The sequence below is a fragment of the Hyperolius riggenbachi genome, chromosome 3 (assembly GCF_040937935.1).
Source record: "Hyperolius riggenbachi isolate aHypRig1 chromosome 3, aHypRig1.pri, whole genome shotgun sequence".
Lineage (NCBI taxonomy): Eukaryota > Metazoa > Chordata > Amphibia > Anura > Hyperoliidae > Hyperolius > Hyperolius riggenbachi.
In genome coordinates, this window is record NC_090648.1 from 90,888,048 (window position 1) to 90,913,492 (window position 25,445).

General features: G+C 45.9%; 1 protein-coding gene across 7 annotated transcripts in view; it reads left to right on the forward strand.

Moving 5' to 3' along the window:
- WIZ (WIZ zinc finger) overlaps positions 1 to 25,445 on the forward strand; it is a 130,128-nt gene that overhangs the window by 75,265 nt on the left and 29,418 nt on the right. For 6 of the 7 annotated variants that reach the window (XM_068274556.1, XM_068274562.1, XM_068274559.1 and 3 more), the window contains 3 exons: positions 14,981 to 15,109; positions 22,160 to 22,423; positions 22,742 to 23,515. In XM_068274556.1, coding sequence (XP_068130657.1) covers positions 14,981 to 15,109; positions 22,160 to 22,423; positions 22,742 to 23,515 — 1,167 coding nt within the window. The remainder of the gene's footprint in view (positions 1 to 14,980; positions 15,110 to 22,159; positions 22,424 to 22,741; positions 23,516 to 25,445) is intronic. The other variant, XM_068274560.1, reaches the window with a different exon arrangement.

The window sequence follows — 25,445 nt, forward strand, 5'->3', positions numbered from 1 at the left end:
TCCTTGGATACTTTTAGAAGGTAAAATCTGCTTTACATAGCAAATCTGTGTAGGGCAGTGATCCATTCCAGAGCTTGGATAAACTTAAAAGCTCATATTTCCCCTCTGCTCAACTAGATTTGCCATACCATTAGAATGTCCAAGTACAATTTTTTTTTTTAAGGGAACGTGAGGTGAGTGTGATATTGAGGCTGTCATCTTTATTTCCTGTTAAAGAGAGTCTGAAGCTTCCAAAAAACTGTTTTTACGTTATAGTCCTCTTTAGTATTAATGGCCTAACTTAAACGCTGCATCCCCATGGCTGAACACTCAATACCCCCAAAATCCCGGGGCAAAATTCCACAACTTTCCAGGTTGTGGATTTTGCTGCCCGGGGAGGCAGAGCTTTGCACTCTAGCTCTGCCTCCATCTGCGCTGATCGCCGCCTCTCCCCATCCCTATCAGTGAAAGAAGAATGAGAGGGGTGGGAGGTGGCAGATATCTGTGCAGGTGATGCGAGTAGAGGCAGAGCTACTGCACAAAGTTCTGCCTCTAAATGGAAGAAGCCCTGAAATTTTCCCCAGGGATTTGGGGGGTATTGAGTGTTCAGCCGCAGGGATGCAGCGTTTCAGCTAGGGCATTAATGCTAGAGAGGACTGTAAAGTACAAACAGGTTTTTTTTGGAGGCTTTAGAGATTGTCTTTAAACAATGCATGTTGCCTGACTGCCCCTCTGATCCTGTGTCCCTGAGTAGACCCTGAGCAAGTATACAGATCAGGAGCTCTGATGCAAGTCTGACAGGATCAGCCGAACAGCCAGGCAATGTGCATTATTTAAAAGGAAATAAACATGTCAGCCTCCATAAGCCTCTCACCTCTGGTTCCCTTTAAGTGCCTGCAAGGAATTAATAGGCTTTTAAGGTGTCCATACAATTCTCTATTTGTGGCATTGATATTTTGCAGATTTGATTATAAAGATTGAATATGGCAGAGCATGGCAAACCATAACGCTCCAACCCCCATGCTTGACTGTGGGCAAAACACACGTATTTGTACTCCACAACCTGGTTACTGCCACACATGTTTGACACCATCATTATGACCCCCGAGAAAATGTCTAATTAGTCACAGTTTTGACATTCTTCACTTGGGGGTGTACTCGCCTTTTGTTGACAGTGGTTTAGGCCTTTATGGCTGTGTTAAAGGGACACTGTGGGGGGGGGGGGGGGGGAGGGGGGTCAGGGGAAAATGATTTGAAGTTACCTGGGGCTTCTAATGGTCCCCCACAGACAGCCACTTCCCAATGCTCCGGCCCCGCCTCTGGTTCACTTCTGGAATTTCAGACTTTAAAGTCTGAAAACCACTGCGCCTGCGTAGCCGTGTCCTCACTCCCGCTGATGACACCAGGAGCGTACTGTGCAGGCCCAGTATGGTCTGTGCCTGCGCAGTGCGCTCCTGGTGACATCAGGGGAAGCGAGGACACGGCAATGCAGGCACAGTGAACCCGGAGGCGGGGCTGGAGCATCGGGGAGTGGCTGCACGGGCACAGGATGCCTGCTGGGAATCATTAGAAGCCCCGGGTAACTTCAACTCATTTTCCCCCGACCCCCATACAGAATCCTTTTAAGTTATGTTGATGGAAAATGTGTTCCCAAAGCCAATCAAAGTGCCTGATGCTTGAAGGATCACTGCTACAGCCAATAGAAGTGATCATTCATTGAAAGCTTAAAGGGAAGGTCCGAGGAAAAAAAAAATCAAGATCTACTTATCCAGGGCTTCCTCCAGTCCCTGGAAGCCAATATGTCAGTAAGTAGATCTTGATTTTTTATTTATCTCAGATGTGTCTCAAAAAAAAAAAAAAAAGACACTAACATTCACTTTCCTGTTAACTCAGAACACTGTTCTAAGTAGACAGGAGGCATCTAGTGGATGAATTTAATATTCCATTACATTGAGCATCGTCGATCGGGCACACACTTGGCGACCCTAATATTCATGTAATTATAATGATTGAATTGGATGGTTGATAAGTCACTAAGCTATTTACTGTAGTAAATAGCTGGGCGGTTTTTCTCTCGGGAGATGGTAGGCGGGGCCAGGTGCCGAAAGTGGAGGGATGCGGGGTCTTTGGGATGGCTGTGTGGGACAAGACACTGCAGGTAAATAGAACTTTAGTTTAGGGCCCTTTTCCTTTGCATGGTTATGCGAATGTGGCTACCTCGCCACATCGCCTCACTTCCGCTGCCATTCGCGTCACTTACGCATCGGGAATGCGGGAGTGTATGGAGGGGACGGCGGGCGGATGTGACTGTGCGAGCATCTGCAGCATGGTGCAGATTCTCGGATCGCTCCGCATGCAATAGAAACTGTTCCATTGCCATGCAATGGTTCCAGGACACTATGCTGTACCCCAATGCTAGGTACACACGATACAATTTTCTGACAAATTTACTGTCAGATTGATTATTTCCAACAGGTCTGATCTGATTTCCAATCGATTTTCCATAGAAGTGAATGAAAAATCGGAAATCAGATCGGGCCTGTTGTAAATAATCCATCTGACAGTAAATCTGTCAGAAAATTGTATCGTGTGTACCTCGCATAGGGGCTCGTACACCACCCGTCCAATAGATGTTGTCCATTGAGAATCAGTGGCTGATCTCTTTGGACGACATCGCTTGGCAAGCCTGCACCCACGTGTGTCCGCTGTGTTGCTATGTGGGTAGAGACAACAAGTGGCACATGCGTGGCATCTTGCGGCGGGCAGAGGAGCGGTGCAAACAATGGAATCGGCGTTGCTGGATTTGGGTAGAGCCATCCGGCGCTCGCTCGCGGGTTGGGCGTCGAGTACCATACACGCTTGATTTAAGCCAGCTGAGTGGGCTTGCCCACGGAAAGACAGCGGGAACAACGAAATCAATGGTAACAAATGACAGATCGTTCTGATTTTGGCAGGTGTGTAAATTCGTTGCATGACGATTGCTAAAGATCCGCCATGTCTGACCTTTAGCAATGCCTAAGCACTACATGGCGCCTATGTTCTCGCAGCTCCCTGCCGGAAACTGCCCCATCACATGTGGTTGTCGTCTCTCCACAACCTCCCTGGAAAAGCAACATACGTGTTGTCTGCCAGAACCATGCTACATATAGCGTTGTGGCTGGTGTGTTGCCTGGACGAGATTGTTCTACGATAGAATTTTTTTTTTCCACAAAGGATGTAGTAGGTGTAATTTTCTATGCAGCTACAAACGTTCTCCCCAGCAGCCACCATTGCTGAGGATCTGACGTGTGTACAATGGTCCCTGATTCTTCTTGATGTGTCAGTGGCCAATCTGCCTTGGCTGATTGCATTGATCTTTCCCTCCCTTTGATTTAAGGTTTTTTTTCCCGACTAAAACAATCAAATTGAATGAAAGTTTAAAATAATCTTTATTTTCTATCAAGAAAACTGAATATCCCGTTTTTTTTTTTTTATAAAAATCTTATCAGACATGTTGGAAAAATCTGTATATTTTATCTAATGGCATAATTGAATGAAATTATCTAATTGAAAAAAAATAAATTGTATCATGTATGGTCACCATTAGCAAGAAATTGTGTGGGTTGCCCAAACCGTTACTCGAGGGATCGAGTTCCAATCCCCACAGGGCGATATTTATTGTACACGTGTACCCAGCTTTAGATTTGGAAGCAAATGATTGTTAGCTTGAATAATCTTGCTGTGAATTAGTAATTGTTACCTTCTAAATCCTAACCAGCACCCCGCAATGTTGCAATTCCATCCCCACTACCTGTTTCCTTCCTGTTTGCATTGGTGGAGTGCTGAATAGGTATTAGCAGCTGCAGGAAGTACACAAGCCTTCCACCAAGATTAATTGCTAGATTGTATGTACACACATACGTATATTTAGAAAATATAGTATTGTTGTTACTGAGTAGTGCTATGCACTAGCCTCATCAGGAGAGACGGCCAGTATATATAATGTGCTAGCGCGCTATATAGGTGTTAGATGTGCTCGATTCCTCTGTGTTCTATTGTAACTGCCTTGTCCTGCTTTTCCCCCCCCCCCATCTTCTGCATTCCATCCGCGTGCTTCCTTATGATTGGCTGCTCCCTCATTTCTCAACGCTGCTCGTCAGTCCATTCAGGCGGCCTGGCCTCGTGCCCGCGCGCTCTGCCCCTCCCTCACTGCTCATGATGGCGGCGCCCAGCAGCGAGCGGACAAAGGAGGCCGAGCAGACAGGAAGGAGAGCAGAGCTGGGCGCCACCGGCGGGTCAGAGGAGTCTGGGACAGCGGAAAGGAGGGGCCTAGAGGAGGAAGAGCAGAGGGCGGCGGGAAGAGGCGGGAGGCCGGGGCAGCAGCGGGAGGAAGCTGGGCCTGTGCAGCAGCGGCGGCGGGAGGAGGTGAAGAGGAGTAGAGAGGAGACCGAGGAGGGTGAGAGAGGAAGTATGTCTGTCTGTGTGTCGCCCTGCCAGCGCTGCGGCTGGTCACATGACGCTGTGAGCACGTGTTATTGCCACACACACTGTGCTATGTGCGTGTTACAGGCGTCTGCTGCTCATGGCTGTTTATTATTTAGTAACTACACATCCTGTGAATGCATACACTAAATGCAGCAATTCTTCTCACTGTTGCTTATTCCCTACAAACGAAACTGACTGCGACATGCACGTTAGACATTGGGCTCTATTTACAAAACTTCATATACATTACTTATCACCTGATTGTTACAATTAACTTTTTCAGCACATTTACAAGCAAAATAATTACTTAAAGTAAGTTTGTTCTTGATTAACTTCATTTTAATATTACTTTTCTTACCCTATTTTTATATTATGTTTGCTCTTTTAGAGATTACAAATGTAACATAAGGTGAAAAAGCTTTGTGAATCATGCCCATTTTGGCTACGTGTAGCACTTTAACTATCCCTATTGCAGGGCTGAGAAAATACCAGCAACAAAGGCTTCTTTAATATTTCAGTCAGTTTTGAGAAGTTCTCTGTGGATCCTGTTTCTAGATTGGACAGACTGATTACTGAATACAGTACTGTATTCGTTTTTCTTAACACTAGTTACTTGTGCACAGACTGATGATTTGAATAATTTCCATGTCTGCCATCAGAAATACAGGCAACCTTTTTTTTTTTTTTGGAGTGAAGAAGGCTATATGCTTTGTACAGCCATGGTAACTGTTGTCCTTGATGGTCATTACTGGATTGTTAGGTCAACATTTCTGAGGAGGAGCAGGACTAGAGACTTGTTAATTGGCTATAGATTACCAGTTAGTTCTGTTTTGAGGGGAGGTGAGTGACCTCCTGCAGCACATGAGACAGAAGAACACAATGTTCTGATTTGTTTTAAAGCTTTTACACACCATGCGATTTTCACTTCAGATGCTATTTCTGATTGAGAAAATGATCTGGGAAGATATACATTTATATATAATCTACTGATTGCCAGCGATCAATCCCAAGCTCAAAATAAGTTCCATATTACTTTTTACATGAGAAAACTCAGGGGAAAAGGGTAATTGCATTTGGTCCAAAGTTGCATGGTGTGTGCCAGGCTTAAGTGAGCCCCTTTAGTGGATCACAAACTCATGCTAGATTCTCAGTTGAGTTGGCCAAAACAATCTTTTTGTGTTGTCCAGCACGGTTTCAAGGTCTTAAGCCCCGTCTACACGGGAGAAGTGGCGGCGATGTTCCTTATCAATCGAGCCGCTGATGCCGCTCAATTGATAAGGTCCGATCTGTGAGCCGCTGATTCCCAGCTCGTTCCCCACGAGGGGACAATGGCAGGGAATCGAGTGGAAGATAAGCGGCGCTGAGCGGGGGATCGAATACGACGCGCGAGCGGGGATGCGGCGGGTACGTGCGGGGATGCGGAAGAGGCGATCCGGCGGCTAATCGAGCCGCCGGATCGCCTCCGCATCTCCCCGTGTAGGCGGGGCTTTAGATTTGTTCAATTGGTAAGGAATATTGACCTTTTTAAACTGATACCGTTCTGAAACACGCCTAAAGAAGAAATTTGGTTTCGAAAGCTTGCAAAGAAATCTTGTACAGTTAGTCATTAACCACTTCACCACTGAGGGGTTTTACCCCCTGAGCACCAGAGCAATTTTCACCTTTCAGCGCTCCTTCCATTCATTCGTCTATAACTTTATTATTACTTATCGCAATGAAATGAACTATATCTTGTTTTTTTCGCCACCAATTAGGCTTTCTTTAGGTGGGACATTATGCCAAGAATTATTTTTTTCTAAATGTGTTTTAATGGGAAAATAGGAAAAATGTGGGGAAAAAAATAATTATTTTTCAGTTTTCGGCCATTATAGTTTTTAAATAATGCATGCTACTGTAATTAAAACCCATGAAACGTATTTGCCCTTTTGTCCCGGTTATAAAACCATTTAAATTATGTCCCTATCACAATGTTTGGCGCCAATATTTTATTTGGAAATAAAGGTGCATTTTTTTCAGTTTTGCGCCCATCCCTAATTACAAGCCCATAGTTTATAAAGTAACAGTGTTATACCCTCTTGACATAAATATTTAAAAAGTTCAGTCCCTAAGGTAACTATTTATGTATTTTTTTTAATTGTAAATTTTTTAATTTTTTTTTAATTACAAAAAAAAAAAATGGGGAGTGTGGGAGGTAATGAGTTAATTTTATGTGTAAAAGTCATTTATTTGTATGTGAAAAATGTGTAGGGTGTAGTTTACTATTTGGCCACAAGATGGCCACAGTAACTTTTTGTTTTAATGCGACCTCCAAGCTTCCTTCCGGAAGCTTGGAGGAAGAATGAGGCTGGACACGTGAGTTTTTTCTCACAATGATCGCGCTGCCCATAGGAGAGCAGCTGATCATTGCGGGGCTTAGATTGACGAACAGGAATGGATTTTCCCGTTCATTGATCTCTGGGCGAGCGGGAGGCGGCGGTTTTACTAGCGGCGGGCGGCGTGTTTACGAGCGGGAGCGCGGGCAGCGGCGGGAACGCGGAAAGTACGTGTTTCTCCGTCCCTGGTTTTTAAAGGATGGAAAAAGGGGCGGAGAAATACGTACGCGCGGGGGTAAAGTGGTTAAAGGTATCAGTCCTAAACAACCTTTGTTGTTATGTCTTCGGAAACAATTTATATCTCCACGATATTGAACATTTGCTTGTTTTACCACCTTTGCACCTTTACAGACTTCAGAAAGTCTGGTCAAGTAGTGAGATGGACACTGTTACCATAAACTTTGTATTGTTTGGTGCTATATGAAGTTCTGTAGCCGGGCCTGCTACTCCCACCAGTAATCTCCGAAGAGATTGGTCTATCCTGCTCAATTTTCAACTGATCGAGAGGGCTTAGATTTTGCTGAATTTAGTTTACAAAACCAAATTTTTTTTGGAGTTCTGGGCAAATCCCAGGAGTCAAATTGGCTTTGCAGTGTAATTTCCTAATGTCCATGGAGCTAGCTCCTTAAAAAAAAATCCTGAATTCTGTGCTAATGTTTATGTATGAGTATCCTTAGGATGGAGGATAATATTGAATAGCAAATTATATTTATTTAAAGGACAACTGAAGTGAGAAGAATAAGGGGACTAACCTATATATTTTAAGCAATACCAGTTCTCTGGCAGCCATGCTCATCTGTTTGGCTGCAGTGGTGCCTGACTAACGCCAGAAACAATCATGCGGCTAATCTTGTCAAATCTGACAAATGTCAAACACCTGATCTGCTGCATGCTTGTTCAGGGTCTAGGATTATAAGTATTTGAGCCAGAGGATCAGCAGTATGCCAGGCTGACTTAAAGGGAAGGTTCAGGGAGGGTGGGTTAAAAATAAAAATCAAATTCCACTTACCTGGGGCTTCCTCCTGCCCGTGGCAGGCAGGAGGTGCCCTCGCCGCCGCTCCGCATGCTCCCGGTGGTCTCCGGTGGCGCGCCCGACCTGGCCAGGCCGGCTGCCAGGTCGGGCTCTTCTGCGCTCCAAGGCCCGGAACTTCTGCGTCCCACGCCGGCGCTCTGACGTCATCGGACGTCCTCCGTGCTCTACTGCGCATGCGCAGTAGAGCCCGGAGGATGTCCGATGACGTCAGAGCGCCGGCGTGGGACACAGAAGTTCCGGGCCTTGGAGCGCAGAAGAGCCCGACCTGGCAGCCGGCCTGGCCAGGTCGGGCGCGCCACCGGAGACCACCGGGAGCATGCGGAGCGGCGGCGAGGGCACCTCCTGCCTGCCACGGGCTGGAGGAAGCCCCAGGTAAGTGGAATTTGATTTTTATTTTTAACCCACCCTCCCTGAACCTTCCCTTTAAGTTGTCCTTTTTAAAAGAAAAAAATCGTTTGACATTCAAGTTTCCTTATAAGGAGGCCAGGCTCCCGCCCTTTGTCTAGCCCTGAAAAAGCTACATCTGACCTTGACCTGCGCTGCTCCATGTTCTTTACCTTGTGCTGTCAGTTGAATAGGTGATTTAAAAATTGCCTAAATGCAGTTTTGCTTTGGGTAGAAATATTAAAGTGCACCTATAGGGAAATAGACTTCACCCATCCTTGCCACCAATGATCCACTGCTGGGATCCTCTGACTCTATTCCACAAGTGCTTGTTGAATAGGTTCATGCGACTGCGCTCCCTTCTGTGTACGAGCGCAGATGCAATGATGGCCCTGTGGTAGCACGGAGTTGCACTCGTGCATGACCTGTGCCATCATTGCGCCTGCGCTTGTGCAAAGACAGGAGTGCGGACTGGAAGAAGGTGAGAGCCGGATTTGGTAACGCTGCTTAGAACAAGTTTGTACCTGCAAGCGGCTAGCCTGACACATTTCCAGTGAAATAAAAGTACTAATACAGGCTTATTCTTAACGGTTTGGTTTGAACATGAATTTGAAGCTACGGTGAGAATGAAGTTTGAGTGTCGCTTGGGCTGCTGTGCTTGTGGTATGCATTGCAGAAGTCTGCTTTATTGAGATCTAGAACCCCCTAAATATTTCATTTCTATGGCCTGAAATGGTCATTAATGTCTAGATCAGGTGACAGTTTGAAGCCAGACATACACTTAACAATTATCACAATGTTTTTGTTTTCGATCGTCTTGATATAACAATCGCTTTAATGACCAAACATTGGTCGAGTAATATTTAGTATACTCCCAACAATTTTTGAACAGTGTTACGCTCAATAAGATGAAAAACATTGCGTTGTGTCGAATTGAAGTTGTTTTGAGAGTTTCTTATACTCAGCGTGTACATGAACCGCAAGGAATTGACATAAACGTAATTGAGGTTCCATGTAATTGGTCAATCTTATATTGATCCTGCTAGTAATGTATGAACTGCCACCTTATTGATTTTTTTATTTTTTAAGTTTGACAAAAAATAATATCGCCAATCAGTATTTCTCTCAATTTTAGCCCACAATCAAAAGATGTGATTTATCAATTGCAAAATTAACTAATGTACGATCAGTTAGACACTTTGAGTTATCGAATGTACAATTGGGCAAATTTGTGCATTGTATGGCTACCTTAACTTGATCCCTTTCATCTTGTCCTGCAGTGCTGGCTATGATCAGCGAAATAGTAGCCATGTTGTGTTTTTGAATGATTACTATAGCAGCTCCCACAGTGAGCAGTCTTTTTCCCATGTACTTCTGTCAAGAAACTGAAGCCTGAAGTGCTTTGGTGGCATTGCACTATGTGACACTGCTCTTGCCCACCTCCTTTCAATCGCCTATCACCACTGGCTTGTCACGCATAATTCTACCTGGCTGCATCTTGATTATTCAGTTTACAGCCCCATTATATGTTGCTTAATGTTCTTGTCTTATGCTGGGAATACACGGTTCGTTTTTGCCTTCGTTTAAACCTTCGTTTCGATTGTGCCTTTTGTCCTTTTCGATCCCGAAATAATCGGTCATACGGTTAATATCACCACCCACGGTTTCGTTTTTTTTTTCCGATTCTGATGGTTTCGTTTTTCAAATGATCGAAGGCTGCAAAGAAACGAAACAAATCCCTTTTTACAGGGACGGACTAGCATAAACGAATATATAATCGATCTGAACAGCCATCAAGCCTACCAATGGCTCGATTAGATGGATAAAGAGAGATAATATCAAACATGTTCGATCACTAGTCGTTCGTTTTTGGGGTCTATTAATCGAAACTATAATGAGATTATGACTATTTTCACATACGTTTTCAACACTCGATTCGTTTACCGAACGAATCGAAGGTTTAAACGAAGGCAAAAACGAACCGTGTATTCCCAGCATTACAGATAGATTTCTGCATGTATTATATTCATACTAGAGCTTGACTCTCAGGCTGCTGGTAATGTGCACTGTTTGCTGTGTGAATTTGTAATAGACAGTTGACATAATAGGTACACAAATGAGTGCAGTGTTTTTTACACCAAGGGTATTTGCTCATGAAGCTGTATGTTCAAGGACAGTGTTTTATAGTGTACCAGAGACGGCAGGGGAAAAAAATTTTGATCCTTACCCGGGGCTTCCTCCATCCTCATAAGTACGTGTGAGTTCCTTGCCGTCCCCCCGCGGTCTGCTGTTCCGCCGCAATCAGCCCCGGTAACTGGCTCAGTTGCGTCGTTCTTGGTCGTCTGTGCATGCGTGGGAGGTCCATGCATGCATAGAAGACGCTGACTGAGCCAGTTCCAGGGGCTGATTGCAGGAACGCATTGTCAGCTACACAGCTGACTCGTGTCTGTAAAAGCCAGCCAGTGATGTCGCCCAAGTGGATAATGTCCTGATTCCCGACAGGTGTGTACTCAGCTTTTAAAGTAACAGTGTACTATTTTTGAAAATAAGTGCACTTCTTTTCTTTTTCTTTTTTTTTTTTTCTATTGGCCTAAGCACTTGTATAAAATATTCCTTACTCACCTGGCCAATGAGTGTCATTCTACACCACAATGGACCAGCCGGAGCAGGTAGTATACCTAGTGCTCTGCCTGTGGTCCACTGGAGGTTCCTGCACAGTCTGCAGAGCAGAAATGTGCCTTATCCTCTGATATGGCAACACAACTACACCGTAATTATCGTTCAGATCGTTAATGTCTGTTGCAGCATTGCATCTGAAATTCCTTTATCTGGTTAACCGGACTATGTCTGGAAACAGGCAGAAGACCTAAAGTGAATAGACCCTACTAGCTAGTTAAATGATGGAATCCCACTGTTGTCAGTGTACTCCATTCTAAAGAGGGAAGATTTTTCCTTCTTTAGAAGAAATTGCAACACTGCAGTTCAAAATATATAATTTTTTTTCCAGGGCTGTGGAGTCGGTACAAAAATAATCTGACTCCTCAGTTTATGAAACCACCTACTCCGACTCCAGGTACCCAAAATTGCTCCGACTCCTTAGTCTAATACTTACCTGTACGGTGCATTAGTTACAAAAATCACCTGACTCCTCAGTTTATGAAACCACCGACTCCAGGTACACAGAATTGCTCCGACCGCGACTCCAACTCAGACTCCACAGCCCTGATTTTTTTTGGGGGGGGGGGGATTTTTTTTTTCTCCATGCTGAAATCTATTTAAAATCTTTGCCTAGTGTGTGAAATATGATCACTCTAATCAGATTTGATCTGAAAGCGATCGATCTTTAGTCCACATCTGTTGCCAATTTATTATTGTATGAACACCTTAACTTTCTCCTCCCTTATCTGGTGATTTTTGCCTGGGTTGGTATTGATACCACTAGGATTCTGGGAAAGCTGAACTTGGTTAGTTGAAGATGTGTTGTGGGGGCATAAACAGGCATGACTGGGCTTACAAACCAGAAAATCCAGACAAGCAGGCTTTAGTGTTTAGTTAGAGCAGCATTTCTACCTGTTGTCATGCAAACCTCCACAGGTTTAACTTTGGGCTAGATGTTTGTTTTTCTTTCAGATGTAGATTGTGTGCAGTTAGGCATCCAGAATGGAGTATAATGATGTGGATGAGGTCATGGCTGAGGCAGATGGGCCATATACTCTAAAAAAAAACCAGTGCTCCAAAACTGATGCAACAGTGTCAAGCACCTTGGATTTCGGTGCCTTTCTAGGCCTACACTACAATGATTTTATGAGATTAGATGCTAGTTTAAGGGGGTGTGTTGATATGTGTTTGGCTGGTTGATTAATCGTAAAATAAACATTAGTGTGATGTGCCCATTCTTTATTGAATGAGTGGATGGAGGCAGTAGTTTCTATAGCTTCCTTCTGCATTGGGCAGTGGGTCCACACTAGACCCGGTTGCAGGACGGACACTGCAGTCCGGATCAGGGGAAGTACCCACCGTACTGCAAACTGATTTATTTATTTATTTGTTGTATTTATAAAGCGCCAACATATTACGCAGCGCTGGACATTAATTTAGGTTACAGACAATATTTAGGGGTGACAAACAGCAATATGACAATACAGGAATACAAGAAAACCAGATCACACAGCACAGTATGAGTACAAGGTAATGCTTAGTCAGTCACTGGATGGGAGCATGGAGTTAGGCAAGTTAGGTTCACTCAAATGCATAGCATGGGTGCACAATAATAGAGGTGCATGATCAGGTAGGACACAAAAGGAGTGAGGACCCTGCCCAAAGGCTTACAATCTTGAGGGTGCATCAGTGAGGGTGATGAAAGTGCATCAGTTTTGTATCCGTTTCCGTTCAGGTTTTTCCCTGACAGAAAACGTCTCTATTATTAGGAAGGAGTGGGAGGATTTTTTGGGCCAATCATAAAGCTCAGGCTATCCGTTTTCACATCCGGTTTTTGCCTGTGGAGCTGGAGATGCGTGTTCTCATTGCTTTCACTACCCCTGCATGTATCCGTGGTCCTGATCCGTTGCGTGAAAATGCAGCAGGTCCGGACCTTCCGTTCAGGTTTTGAAAACGGATCCCCGCAAACGCAGACGGATCCGTTTTTTTACTTGGGTGAGGCTGGCTGCTATTTTAAACATTAGTATCCAGGACTCCGTTTTTCATCAGGTTTGAAAAACGCAGCCACGGATACGTTTCCTGGACCTAGTGTGGACCAGCTCTTAAAGTTGGTGGCAGCAGTGATAAAGGTGCAAGAGGGTAAAATGATCGATATTTTGCAGTTGATGATGAGAAATTACCACCATACCGAATACTGGGTATATGTGGTGAAGCGTATGCATGTCGTGATCCTAATAAAATATGAATTATGTGATGGTCAATGGTGCTGAGCTATAGCAGTTTTCACTCTATATACATTCTCATATTACTGATAACATGTTTGTTGTCTTTAGGTGTGTACACACCTTCAATTGGTGCTGCTCATGATTGTCGCTAAGGCAACACTATAGTACACAAGCGCTGTGCAGAGACTTCTCGGCTGTAGACATAAAGGTGGCCATACACTGGTCGATTTGCCATCAGATTCGACCAATAGATAGATCCCTCTCTGATCGAATCTGATCAGAGAGAGATCGTATGGCTGCCTTACTGCAAACAGATTGTGAACCGATCTCAGCCTGAAACCATTCACAATCTGTGGTGGTGGTGCTACCGCCGATCCCGAACCTGCATACATTACCTGCTCCGCCGGCCCGACTCCCCAGATCTCTGCTGTCTTCTTCTCCAGTCTGGTCTCCGGCATGCTTCACTTCTTCCCGCCCGGAGACAAGACTAGAGCGCACGGACGGATCGACGGGAACAATCGATTTCGGACGGAAATCAATCGTTCTGTCAGCGGTGTGCGCTGCGATTTCACAGCCGATTCGATCACTGTGATCGAATCGGCCGTATATCGGCGGGAAAATAGTTAGGTGTATGGGCCCCTTAAGCGCTCATTCCTTACTGTGGAAGTGCTGCACCGTTAAAGCGGATCCGAGATTAAAAACGAAATATAATAAGTAACCGGTCTATATATCTTATCTAAAGTTTAGATAGTTTACACAGCATATCTAGATGCAAACAGCTTAAAGTGTATGATTATTTATTCCTGTGATACAATGAGGGCAGCCATGTTCTGTTTGTCCCATGGTCACAGGCTGAGAGCTGGAGATGTTTTCAGCTTGCATGTGTGCAAATTCAGTCCCCTCTCCTCCTCCCCTCTGCCTCTCAAAGCTCTGGCTAGTAACCACCTCCTCCTTCTGGCCAGACTGAGCTCCCATAAACCCTTGCTACAGTGCCAAGGCACTGTGAAAAAGCTCTGGGTGAGGCTTGTTTAGTTTATAGGGAATTAGAGTATCAAAACAAAAGTATTTAGCTTGAGGAATGCCCTAAAAACAATATGAAAGGAACACAATTGTGCAATGAGTAAAAGTTTATCTCGGATCCACTTTAAGTGATGTTAGCAGGGCTGTGGAGTTACAGGGCTGTGGAGGTACAAAAATCATCTGACTCGGTTTATGAAAACTATTCCAGGTACTCAAAATTGCTTTTGAGTACTTGGTCCCTTAATACTTACCAGGACTTAGGCGTTGGGACATAAATCATCCGACTACTTGACTCTGACTCCACAGCCTTGGATGTTAGAGGCAGCTGTACATGCTCTCTAGAGTCTAAGCAGAGAGTTGACCCAGTGGCCACCTCAGCTGGGCTCCCCTAGTGTAGGCATAAGGCTTTATATGGTTATATGTACACATTAGGCTGTGGCGTCCAGTCGTGAATGATCCATTAGTGGATACAGTCCTGACATAAGTGATATTGCTGAAAAGATGTGCAGCAGACTGATGATCTTGAACTTTAGCACTGTTTTTCCAGGAGGCACAGGGGGTTTTGTTTTCATGTCTGTTGAAATCTTTGTGTGAATGGCGTTGGGAACCTAGTCCTTCAAGTTTCATGTTTGTTAGTTACTAGTGAAGTTTAGCTGGGTTTTCATAGGGACTAAGCATCAATCCATGTTTCATGATCCATTAGCAGCAAGAATTGTGGGAAGCCAATCACTAACTTCTCCCTTACCCTGCGTGTGTTGATCCCTGCCAAGCTTTTCTTGCGTGTTTGTGGGGGTTCGGGGCAGTGTGCTTCTTATCAGGAATAAAGCTGTGTCTTTCTGTTACAGCGTTGGGATCAGATGAAGATGATGGGGCACCCGTAGATTCGGGTCGAGCCCAAGTTTCACAACTTGAGCAAAGTCCGGCAGACAAAATGGTGTCTGATCAGAGTTCAAGTAAAGCGGATGAGTCCAAAGGTAAGGGTCTTTGTGTTATAATAAAGTAACCAGCAAGGAGGGAGAAATCCTTTGTAGACTTTGGAGGACAGTTCTAGTGTTACCTTCCCTGTGACCATTTTACCAAGATCTTAGGATAGTTGGGCTTTTTTAACCACTTCAACCCAAGGCGGTTTTCACCTTTCAGTGCTCATCCCTTTCATTTGCCAATAGCTTAATCACTGCTAATCACAATGAAATGATCTGTATCTTGTTTTTTTTCACCACCAATTGGGGTTTTTGGGGTTATTTGTTTTCAGTAATTACTTTTTCTATGCATTTTAAAGGTAAAAACAATGAAAAAATACTTTCTTCAATTTCATCCCCTATGGTTTTAATATAAACACGGCTACTGCATAAAACCCACACATTTTATCTGCCTATTTGTCCTGGTTATCACACTGTTTTTATGTCCGTAGTACAAAGTGTGGTGGCAGTATAGTATTTGGAAATAAAAGTGTAATTTTTTTTTCTGTGGTGGCTTTTTTTCCCACTATTTTCAAGTGCACAGAAATGCACGGGCGGGAGCGCACACAGCGGCAGCAGCACTGTCTGACTTATAAAAACGTCCTGGAGCCATTAAGAGGCTCTAGCAGGACGGATTTATAAGTCAGCTTTTTATTAAAGAGGAACTTCAATCCCATCATGCTTTACACAGCATCAGGGAAAAAAATCCCGGGCAGTTTTCTTTGATGGGTGGAGCTTAGCTAAAAATGAAGCTTTGGTAAGAAAAACAAAAGTTCTGATGCTGTGAAACTGTTAAAGAAACACCAAGCCTTTTCAGTTTTGCGGAGTAGATTTTTAGTCTGGAGGTTCACTTTAAAGAGGAACTGTAACGGCAAAACGTCCCCTGGGGGGTACTCACCTCGGGTGGGGGAAGCCTCAGGATCCTGATGAGGCTTCCCACGCCGTCCTCTGTCCCACGGGGGTCTCGCTGCAGCCCTCCGTACAGCGGTGACGTCAATATTTACCTTCATGGCTCCTGCGCAGGCGCTCTGACGGCTGTCGGCTCCGAAGTAGGCGGAAATACCCGATCGCCGTCGGGTCCGCTCTACTGCGCAGGTGCAAGTCCCCGGCGCCTGTGCAGTAGAGCGGACCCGACGGAGATCGGGTATTTCCGTCTATTTCCGAGTCTAAAGCAGCCACAGCGCCCCCGCTGGAGCCAGCAAAGGTAAATATTGAAATTACAGTCTGGCCTGTCGCCGGCTGTTCAGAGGGCTGCAGCGAGACCCCCGTGGGGCGCAGGACGGCGTGGGAAGCCTCATTAGGATCCGGAGGCTTTCCCCACCCGAGGTGAGTACCCCCCAGGGGATCTTTTCAACGTTACAGAGTCTCTTTAAAGTATAACTTTAAGTGGTTAAAGTGATACTGAAGTGACTATAGGAAAAAAAGGGCAGATGCTCACCTATGAAAGGGTGGACTCTTGATCTCCTACAGCCTCCCTGGTCCTCTCCCGCTGTCCTCCTTCCAGCGCTGTCACCACTTGTGAGATAATGAATTGTATGTGTAGTACATCTAAAGCCCCATCTACACCATGGGACTTTGCAGCGATCCGGCGGCTCGATTAGCGTGCCCGCCGCGTCCCCGCTCCCCGCGCGTGCGCCGCATTCGATTCCCCGCTCGTCCCCGCCGGCGCCACTCATCTCCCGCACGATTCCCTGCCATTGTCCCCTCGCGGGGATCGAGCAGGGAATCGGCGGTGCGGGGATCTGTCCTGTCGGATCTTATCAATCGAGCCGCTTCAGCGGCTCGATGAGGAGCATCGCGGCCGCATCTACTCGTGTAGATGCGGCTTAACCTCCCTGGCGGTAAGCCCGAGCTGAGCTCGGGCTATGCCGCCGGGAGGCACCGCTCAGGCCCCGCTGGGCCGATTTGCATAATTTTTTTTTTGTTACACGCAGCTAGCACTTTGCTAGCTGCGTGTAACCTCCGCTGCCCGCCGATCCGCCGCTATACCCGTCGCCGCAGCCGCCCCCCCCAGACCCCGTGCGCTGCCTGGCCAATCAGTGCCAGGCAGCGCCGTGGGGTGGATCGGATTCCCCTTTGACGTCACGACGTCGGTGACGTCATCCCGCCCCGTCGCCATGGCGACGGGGGAAGCCCTCCAAGAGATCCCGTTCTTTGAACGGGATCTCTTGATCTCCGTTCGCCGGCGGTGATCGGAGGGGCTGGGGGGATGCCGCTCAGCAGCGGCTATCATGTAGCGAGACATTGTCTCGCTACATGAAGAAAAATAAATAAATAAAAAAAAAAGGTATTTGCTGCCCCCTGGCGGATTTTAACAAACCGCCAGGGAGGTTAATGCTAGGTACACAATACAATTTTCTGTTAGATTTACCTGCCAGATTGATTTTTTTTTTCAACATGGCTGATCTTAATACCTTAATTTCTATCAATTTTATGATCGATTTCCGTTCACTTTTATGAAAATTGATCAGAAAATCGATTGAAATTAAGAGCTGACATGTTGAAAAAAAATCTATGGCAGATAAATCTAACAGAAAATGCTATTAAAGCGCTAATCACGATTGCAAAAAAAGTGAATTTGTACAGGCAAAATCACCCACGCAAAACGTTTTCCCACTTCAAGTGTGAATGGGCCCTAAAAACTGCAACTGTGATAGTATGATGCTATGTAAGAAACTAACTTAAAGGGGCACTACAGCGAAAAACTATAACATTTAAAATATGTGCAAACATATGCAAATAAGAAGTAAATTTTTTCTAGAGTAAAATGAGCCATAAATTACTTTTCTCCTATGTTGCTGTCACTTACAGTAGGTAGTAGAAATCTGACAGAAGTGACAGGTTTTGGGCTAGTCCATCTCTTTATAGGGGATTCTCAGGGATATATTTTCAAAAGCACTTGGTGAATTGCAGTTGCTCTGTCCAACTGCCAAAAAACTGTGTAGGGAGCAGGGAAGCTGGCCAGCATCATTGTTCAAGTATTTTTTTGGGAATATCTTTATAAAGAATAAAGGCCTTGCTGAGAGTCCCCTATGAAGAGATGGACTAGTCCAAAACCTGTCACTTCTGTCAGATTTCTACTGCCTACTGTAAGTGACAGCAACGTAGGAGAAAAGTAATTTATGGCTCATTTTACTCTGGAAAAATGTACTTCTTATTTGTATATGTTTGCACATATTTAAAATTTTACAGTTTTTCGCTGTAGTGCCCCTTTAACATAAAAATGAGACTCTCTTCTTTGCTACTAATATTCTATTCATTATCCATACTACACATGCAATTCACAATATAATCAGTTTCGCTGCAGGTTTGCTTTAAGGGAGCCTTAGAAGGCTTGAGAAGGATTTGTGTCCCTGCGGGCTTCTGAAGACTCAGTACTGCGCATGCATGAGCATCTTTGGTAGCACTGAGGGGGCGCAGGCGCTGTCTTCAGAAGCTCTGGGGGACACAAGTGCTTCTGAAGCCTTTCAAGGGCTCCCAAAGGTGGCAAACTTGAATGGTTGCCAGCCCTGGAAAGAGGACACAGAGAGGGGACTGGGAAGGCTCTGAGATCCAGAACCTTTCTCCTTCTGCCCCACATTTGGATTACTTTAATGCCTTGTAAGAAGATTCACAGAATGTATTGATGCTCTATATACTGAAATGTGGCATGTAAAACACCTGCGTATGTTGTGTTAATGTACTCCACAATAAGGGCATGTTTACATTCCTGCCCTGGTCTGTTTCCATGTTGTCTTATTTCGGTTTAGCCAACTAGTGCCCTAAAATGCAAAGAAGATTTTTTTTTTTTTTTGTAATCCCTTTCGCATGGCGGACCCCAAGCTTCTTCTGAGGTGAGTGTGCAACAAGTGTAGGAAAGGTCGGCGGGGCTTAAATGCACTGAATGAGCGCACTTCCGGTCCGCCGTATGGGCCCACCCACATAGGAAGTTACGTCTCCGTCCAGATCAACTTCCGGAAGAGGCTGGTGGAATGCACGCCTCTGCATCTATGATTGCCTGTAGAGGCAAATTTGCTCAGCCAAGTTCGCTGTGTACCAAGATGTCACCAATAGTTGGTGCTTTTTTAAAAGCAATCAAAGGTTGGGGAGGTAGTGTTTTTTTTTTAATATTGGACCCTCAAGTAAAAGGCACCACTTCTTGCTGAAGGTCCATTTTATCTGTTTGGCCATGGGGGAGAAATCAAATTTTTACTAGTTCAACAGTTCAACTATTCTCAATTTATGGTTGATTTATATAAAGGAGTCAGGAAATTGAATATACAACATCATTTCGGAAAAATTAAAACAGAAGAAACGATATCTAATAGGCCCTGAGAAAACTGAACAAACTTCTGTAGGCACTCTGGGCTTCAGCCCTGAAGGGTCATAGAATGCGAAGCAGCTTGGAGAAATTACAGCCCTGAATGAACTTTTGGTAGAATCCGCACTGGTTGATGTACCATTGACTGACGACGCCAAATTTAAGCCATGCCCTTTCCTATACTAACAGGCTCCTGCATGGACCCATTTGCGAAACAACCTTTGATTGCTTTTTGCTAAGCGCTCAGCTCCGTACATAGCAGGACCTCCTCCGCACAGCAATTGGCCAACGTGCAGCGGCATCAGATGATGCGCGTACGCGACCTTTTGAAAATGGCCGTGCGTTCCACCAGCTTCTTCCAGAAGTTGATCTGGACAGAGACTTAACTTCCTATGTGGGTGGGCCTATACGGCGGACTGGAGGGGTGCTCATTCAGTGCATTTAAACCCCGCCGCCTTTCCTAAACTTGTTGAACGCTCACCTCAGAAGAAGCTTGGCGGCCGTGCACCCGTCGGCGCCCACATCCGCTGCCTCCCACCAACACCCAGGTACAGCCTTTTTGGACACTTTTTGTTATGACACACGATTTTGATGCTCGTTAAACACTTGCAATGTTTACCTCACCTTGCCACTGTTGTCATTCTGCTGCATATTAAACTATAGTGCCAGACCTACTCCCTTTCCTTGAACTCTTCTGCACGTGCGTGGCCCCAGGCTTACACACCGTGCCGCCCATGTGCAAAAGAGCCCAACTTACTCGACAAAGATGATTACTGGGGCTGATAGCAGGCAAAAGGGGCGGGGGTAAGCCCCAGCTATGTATCAATTCTTTTACATCCTTTGTCTCAGGTTTCATTTAAGATGTATATTCAGAAACTAGTATATCCATAAGATTCACAGTATTACAGCTTTTATGAATTATACTTTTACCAACCACACTTTCAGTTGTACATTATAGTTTGCATAAATACCTGTTCTCTTTTGATGGCCATACTGTACATATAAAGTCCAGTTACCCAAAATGCCCCACTTGCCTCTTTCTTCAGTGGCTCTAAACTACTCCAGTATCTGCCCTAGCCTTGCCTGCACTTGCAGGATTTCAGGATTAAGCAATCTGAAAACTCAGGCGGCTGTTTACATCCTGCTCCATTGCTACACCATGCTTGCTGAGTCTACTTTGCGGTAGATAGTGTACTGGTGCTCCATTGTAATGAGTCTTCCCTACCTTGTAGTTTAAAGGGAACCTGAGATGGCCGTACAAAGCCAAAATATACATACCTAGGGCTTCCTCCAGCCCCCTCCAGCCAGATCGCTCCCATGCAGTCCCCTTCTGACTCCCCCGTTCGTCTGCAATTGGCCCTGGAAAGTCGTCCAGGGCCAAGCCTGGCCGCACACGCTCCCGTTACGTTCATGTAGCCTGGCGCATTCTGCGCCTGCGCGGTACCCTCCTGGCACCTGGAGCGAGGTGAGAGTTTGCGCCTGGCTGGCCTGCGCTGACTGGAGGATACTCCTGGGCCAGTTGCAGGTGAAGGTGACTGAGGATGACACGGGAGCGATCAGGCCGGGGGGGCTGGAGGAAGCCCCAGTTAAAGGGTCCTCATCTCAAGTACACTTAGTTTCACCTACTGTCAGATAGGAGTAATGGTATTGGATGTGGACAAACTAACGCCACGTTTTTAAAGGGAAGGTCCAGGGAGAGTAAACATTTAAAATTCACTTACCTGGGGCTTCCTCCAACCACTGGCAGCCATCCAGTGCCCTCGCCGCAGCTCTGGTGGCTCCAGGTCCCCGGCGGTGGAGGTCGGCATCTACTTGCACTCCAGCGTGCGGCTCAGTCACACTGACCTCATCCGGATTGTACTGCTCAGACGCAGAACTACTGTGCCTGCCCAGTACAGTCCAGCTGACGTCGGCGCGACTGTGAGCTGCACGTTGGAAAGCAAGTAGGCCTCTTGTACCGTAAATGACCTCGGGCCACCGGCGGGTAGTAGAGCTGTGGGGAGGGCACAGGATGGCTGCAAGGGGCTGGAGGAAGCCCCAGGTAAGTAGATTTTTAATTTAGTCTTCCTGAACGTGTCCTTTAAAGAGAACCCAAGGTGTGTTTAAAGAATGTTATCTGCATACAGAGGCTGCATCTGCCTATACAGCCCAGCCTCTGTTGCTATCCCAAACCCCACTAAGGTCCCCCTGCACTCTGCAATCCCTCATAAATCACAGCCATGCTGTGAGGCTGTGTTTACATCTGTAGTGTCAGTCTCAGCTGCTCCTCCGCCTCCTGCATAGCTCCGGTCTCTGCCCCCGTCCCTTCCCTCCAATCAGCAGGGAGGGAAGGGATGCAGGCGGGGACTGGAGTTCTGCAGGAGGCGGGGAGAGCAGCAGACTGACGCTATAGAGATAAACACAGCCAGCTCTGACGAGCGGTTTGTCAGCAGCGTGGCTGTGATTTATGAGGGATTGCAGAGTGCAGGGGGACCTTAGGGGGGTTTGGGATAGCAACAGAGGCTGGGCTGTATAGGCAGATCCAGCCTCAGTATGCAGATAATATTCTTCAAACCCACCTCGGGTTCTCTTTAAGATCGGCCTTTGTTGAGTGTACGTTTTATGTATGGAGTAGATGTCGTCTGAGGAGGCAAAGCGGGCATTTTGGATGTGTACTTTAAAAATATGGACCTTTTACAGGAATCATTTTTGGCCCTGTAATGATGGTATTCATGTTCATTCAGTAATTTTTTTTAATTTTATTTTATGGTTGATACCCCTGCCAGGCCAAGGTTCCATTACGTGTGAGTTGTGTGGTACATGCTTCGAGACCCGGAAGGGCCTGTCCAGCCATGCACGTTCCCATCTTCGTCAGCTTGGGATTGCGGGCTCTGAAACCAGTGGTGCTCCCATCGATCTGCTGAAAGAGCTAGCCAAGCAGGGCAAGCTGTCAAAAGATGAGAGTTCACTGGCAGCCAAGAAGGTCACCACTCCCCAGACAGAATCCCCCAAAGGCCACTGGGGGGATGATGACGGGCCTTTGAATCTGAGTGAGTGGAACTTGGGGGGCCACTAGGGCCAATGGGGTGGGCATTGTAGGCTTGTTTAGGATTCTTGGGAGGGATGAGGCAGGCATCTCCTGCTATATTCAGCCTGTCTCACTATGTTCTTTCTTCTTTTTGTCTTCACACCATCTTGTGTGTCTGTCTTCTCATTTAAACCATTTCTGTTTCTTCATCAACACTTTTTAATTTTACGTTTCTCCTGTTGTGTTTATTACTTTTTCCCTTGTGGTTTTTTTGCACCTTCATTTCATTTCCCTTTTTTGTTTTTGTGTTTTTGTATTTCTTCCTCATTTCATTTCACAGCTGGGGAAGAAGAGGAGCCCAGCCGAGAAAACGACTGCCAGTTTTGTGGCGCTTGGTTTGAAACTCGAAAAGGCTTATCTAGCCATGCCCGGGCTCATTTGCGCCACTTGGGAGTCAATGATCCTGATTCAAAAGGCTCCCCCATCGCTGCTCTCAACGCCCTTATCAAGAGCGATGAGTTCAAAAAGATGTCTGGCCAAACACTTACAGATATTGAGCCTCAGTCCAAAATTGCTAACGATAGCAGCTCTGATACCGAGCGTAAACAGCCAAGCATTAGCAGTACAAAGGGCAAAGAAACTGGCACTTTCCACAAGCCAGAAGAAACCATTCAAAAAGCAAGCAGTGAAGTTAGTTCAAGAGTGCCTGAAGGCGGTTCTCGCTCAGTGACATCTGAGAGTGGCCTAAAGTTAACAGACAGCACAGGGCCTATCGAAACCTCAGCTCATTTTAAATCTCCCACTGGTTCAGGAAGTGGTACGCAGATAAAAATTGTAGAAGCTGGTGCCCCACGTGTCCTGTCGCCTGAGGCCAGCCCTCATGCCAAGTTACCCGAAGCTGGTACTTCTCATGTAAAACAAGGAGCTGGTCGTGGTCTGGGTAAGATGGGGCCTGGTCACCACCCTAAGACTACTCTAGGAGGACTTCACCACGCCCGACCTGTTGCTTCAAGCACACCACCAACCAAAAAATTGAAGCCCTCATCTTCAACCTGTAAATCCAACCTGGACACCTACTGGGCTCAGAAGAATGCCTCTGCTCCGATCAATCTGTGTAAGTATTTGTGAGAAATGTTTAGGAACACGTACAAGCTTAGCTCATTTCCAGCAGAGCACCCTGCTTGCATGTTTGTTTTCTTGCTTTGCACAGTAATACATAGAATGATGTGAAACTGAGAAAATGCAGTGTGAACAATTAGTAAACCTGAACATTATGTCTAATGAAATTGAAATGGCTTTATCCTATGGTGTAGGATATCTTGGGTGGGGAGATGGTTTTCAGCAGAATTGTTTTTCCCTCCCCTCCTGGGTGAGGCTCTGCATTGAGCTATCATGCAATGGGAAGGCCTCTCCTTTAAACAGGAGAAGATGTTATAATTGCTTTGGGTTTACTGATTTTTGGCCACCATTTTACAATGCGTTCGCCAGGTAATGCAGCCAAGGATTCTGTCTTTTGTGACTTGCTTTTCTGCCACTATTTTTATTTGTTAATCATCTGATAAATTGGCCTGCAAATTGACTGCATAGAATAGGTGACCCCGTGGTGTGTGCCTCTCTGCAAGTCCATAAGGACTCAAATTTGTGATTTAAATGAGTCTTAGTTGCCTCAGCTGTGCGACTGGATGACAAGGGGTTAGCTACCCACAAGTCCGCCGTCCTCCCTGCGCTCCAAACAGCTTGCATGCGTCCTATTGGACGCGTTGCAAGCCTCACTAAGCGCACTTCCTCCAAGCTGTAAGGAGGAAGCGTGCGGTGGTGATGCTTGCAAGGGACTCGTGACTCCGTCACTGGTGTATGCATCTATAGGTCATCTTATCCAGAAAGGTGTCCAAATGAAAGGGGGTTTACCTGTTCAGCTTTCTATTAGCATTATGTAATGCACAGCTGTCTGCAATGGTGCTTTATAAATAAAAATGACTAATAAAAATAAGTGGCAGAAGACTTGTGACCAGACTACCTGTAAAACTATACATTATTTTTGTAAATGCGTATTTTGGGAATGACTAGCCTCTCTTTAGGTTTCCATCATCTCCATCTCCTGAGCTAGCATACGTAGTTACCAGCCAGACTTCTTATGTAGTAAATGTTAGGTTATATATCCTCACTTGTTAGTGTACTTTAAAGTTCAGTGTGATTACAGCTCCTGTCCAGTAAAAGGTTTTGTTAGACTGACGCCTCTCCTCCCTTCTCTCATGTAAGTGTATTATAACTGTTTAAAAACACTTTTGATACCTTTTACGTTATTGAAAACCATGGCAGAGCTGCTCGGTCATCCTTCAGCCAGAGTTGTCTGGGTCTGTGTGGGCTTTTGGGAGGGGAAATGTACCTGAGCCGCTGCTCTTTAGGCTGGGTTTCCACTAGCTGCCACGCGTCCTACAATATGCGTGGCGGCACTTCTCTTCTGCGAGTACGCAGCCGATTCCTACAAGCACGGCTATGGGATTCGCTGCCACTCGTACGAAAACTGACGGCAATGTCAGCCAAATTGCTATGGCAAGTGAATTGGCCCGGCCGCACCAATATTCTCTGTGGCAGAGATTCCCTGCGCGACTCTGCGGATTGGGCCTCGGTTTCCGCGCTAGTGGAAACGGGCCCTTATGCTGGATACACACCATGCGTTTCCGCGTTCGATCTGTCCATCGATACGCGTCGATACGATTTCCGACATGTCCGATTCAAGCTTCGATGGATCGTTAGGTCGATTTACCATACTTTACATGGCAATCGACCTAAAAATCATCTAAATGCGTTCGGAAATGCTCGGAAATAATCGAATCGACGCGTATCGACGGACGCATTTGACGCGGAAACGCATGGTGTGTATCCAGCATTACTCCTCCCAGTCAGAATGTGTAAAGGGAAATGGTTGAGGGCCTTTTTTCACTAGATGCAATCTGCTTCAAAAAGGGGGTCGTTTTGCTGATCGTTAGAGCGCCATTTACATAATGTGCGTGTCATTTTTTCTCCCGAACACAGTCGACCGC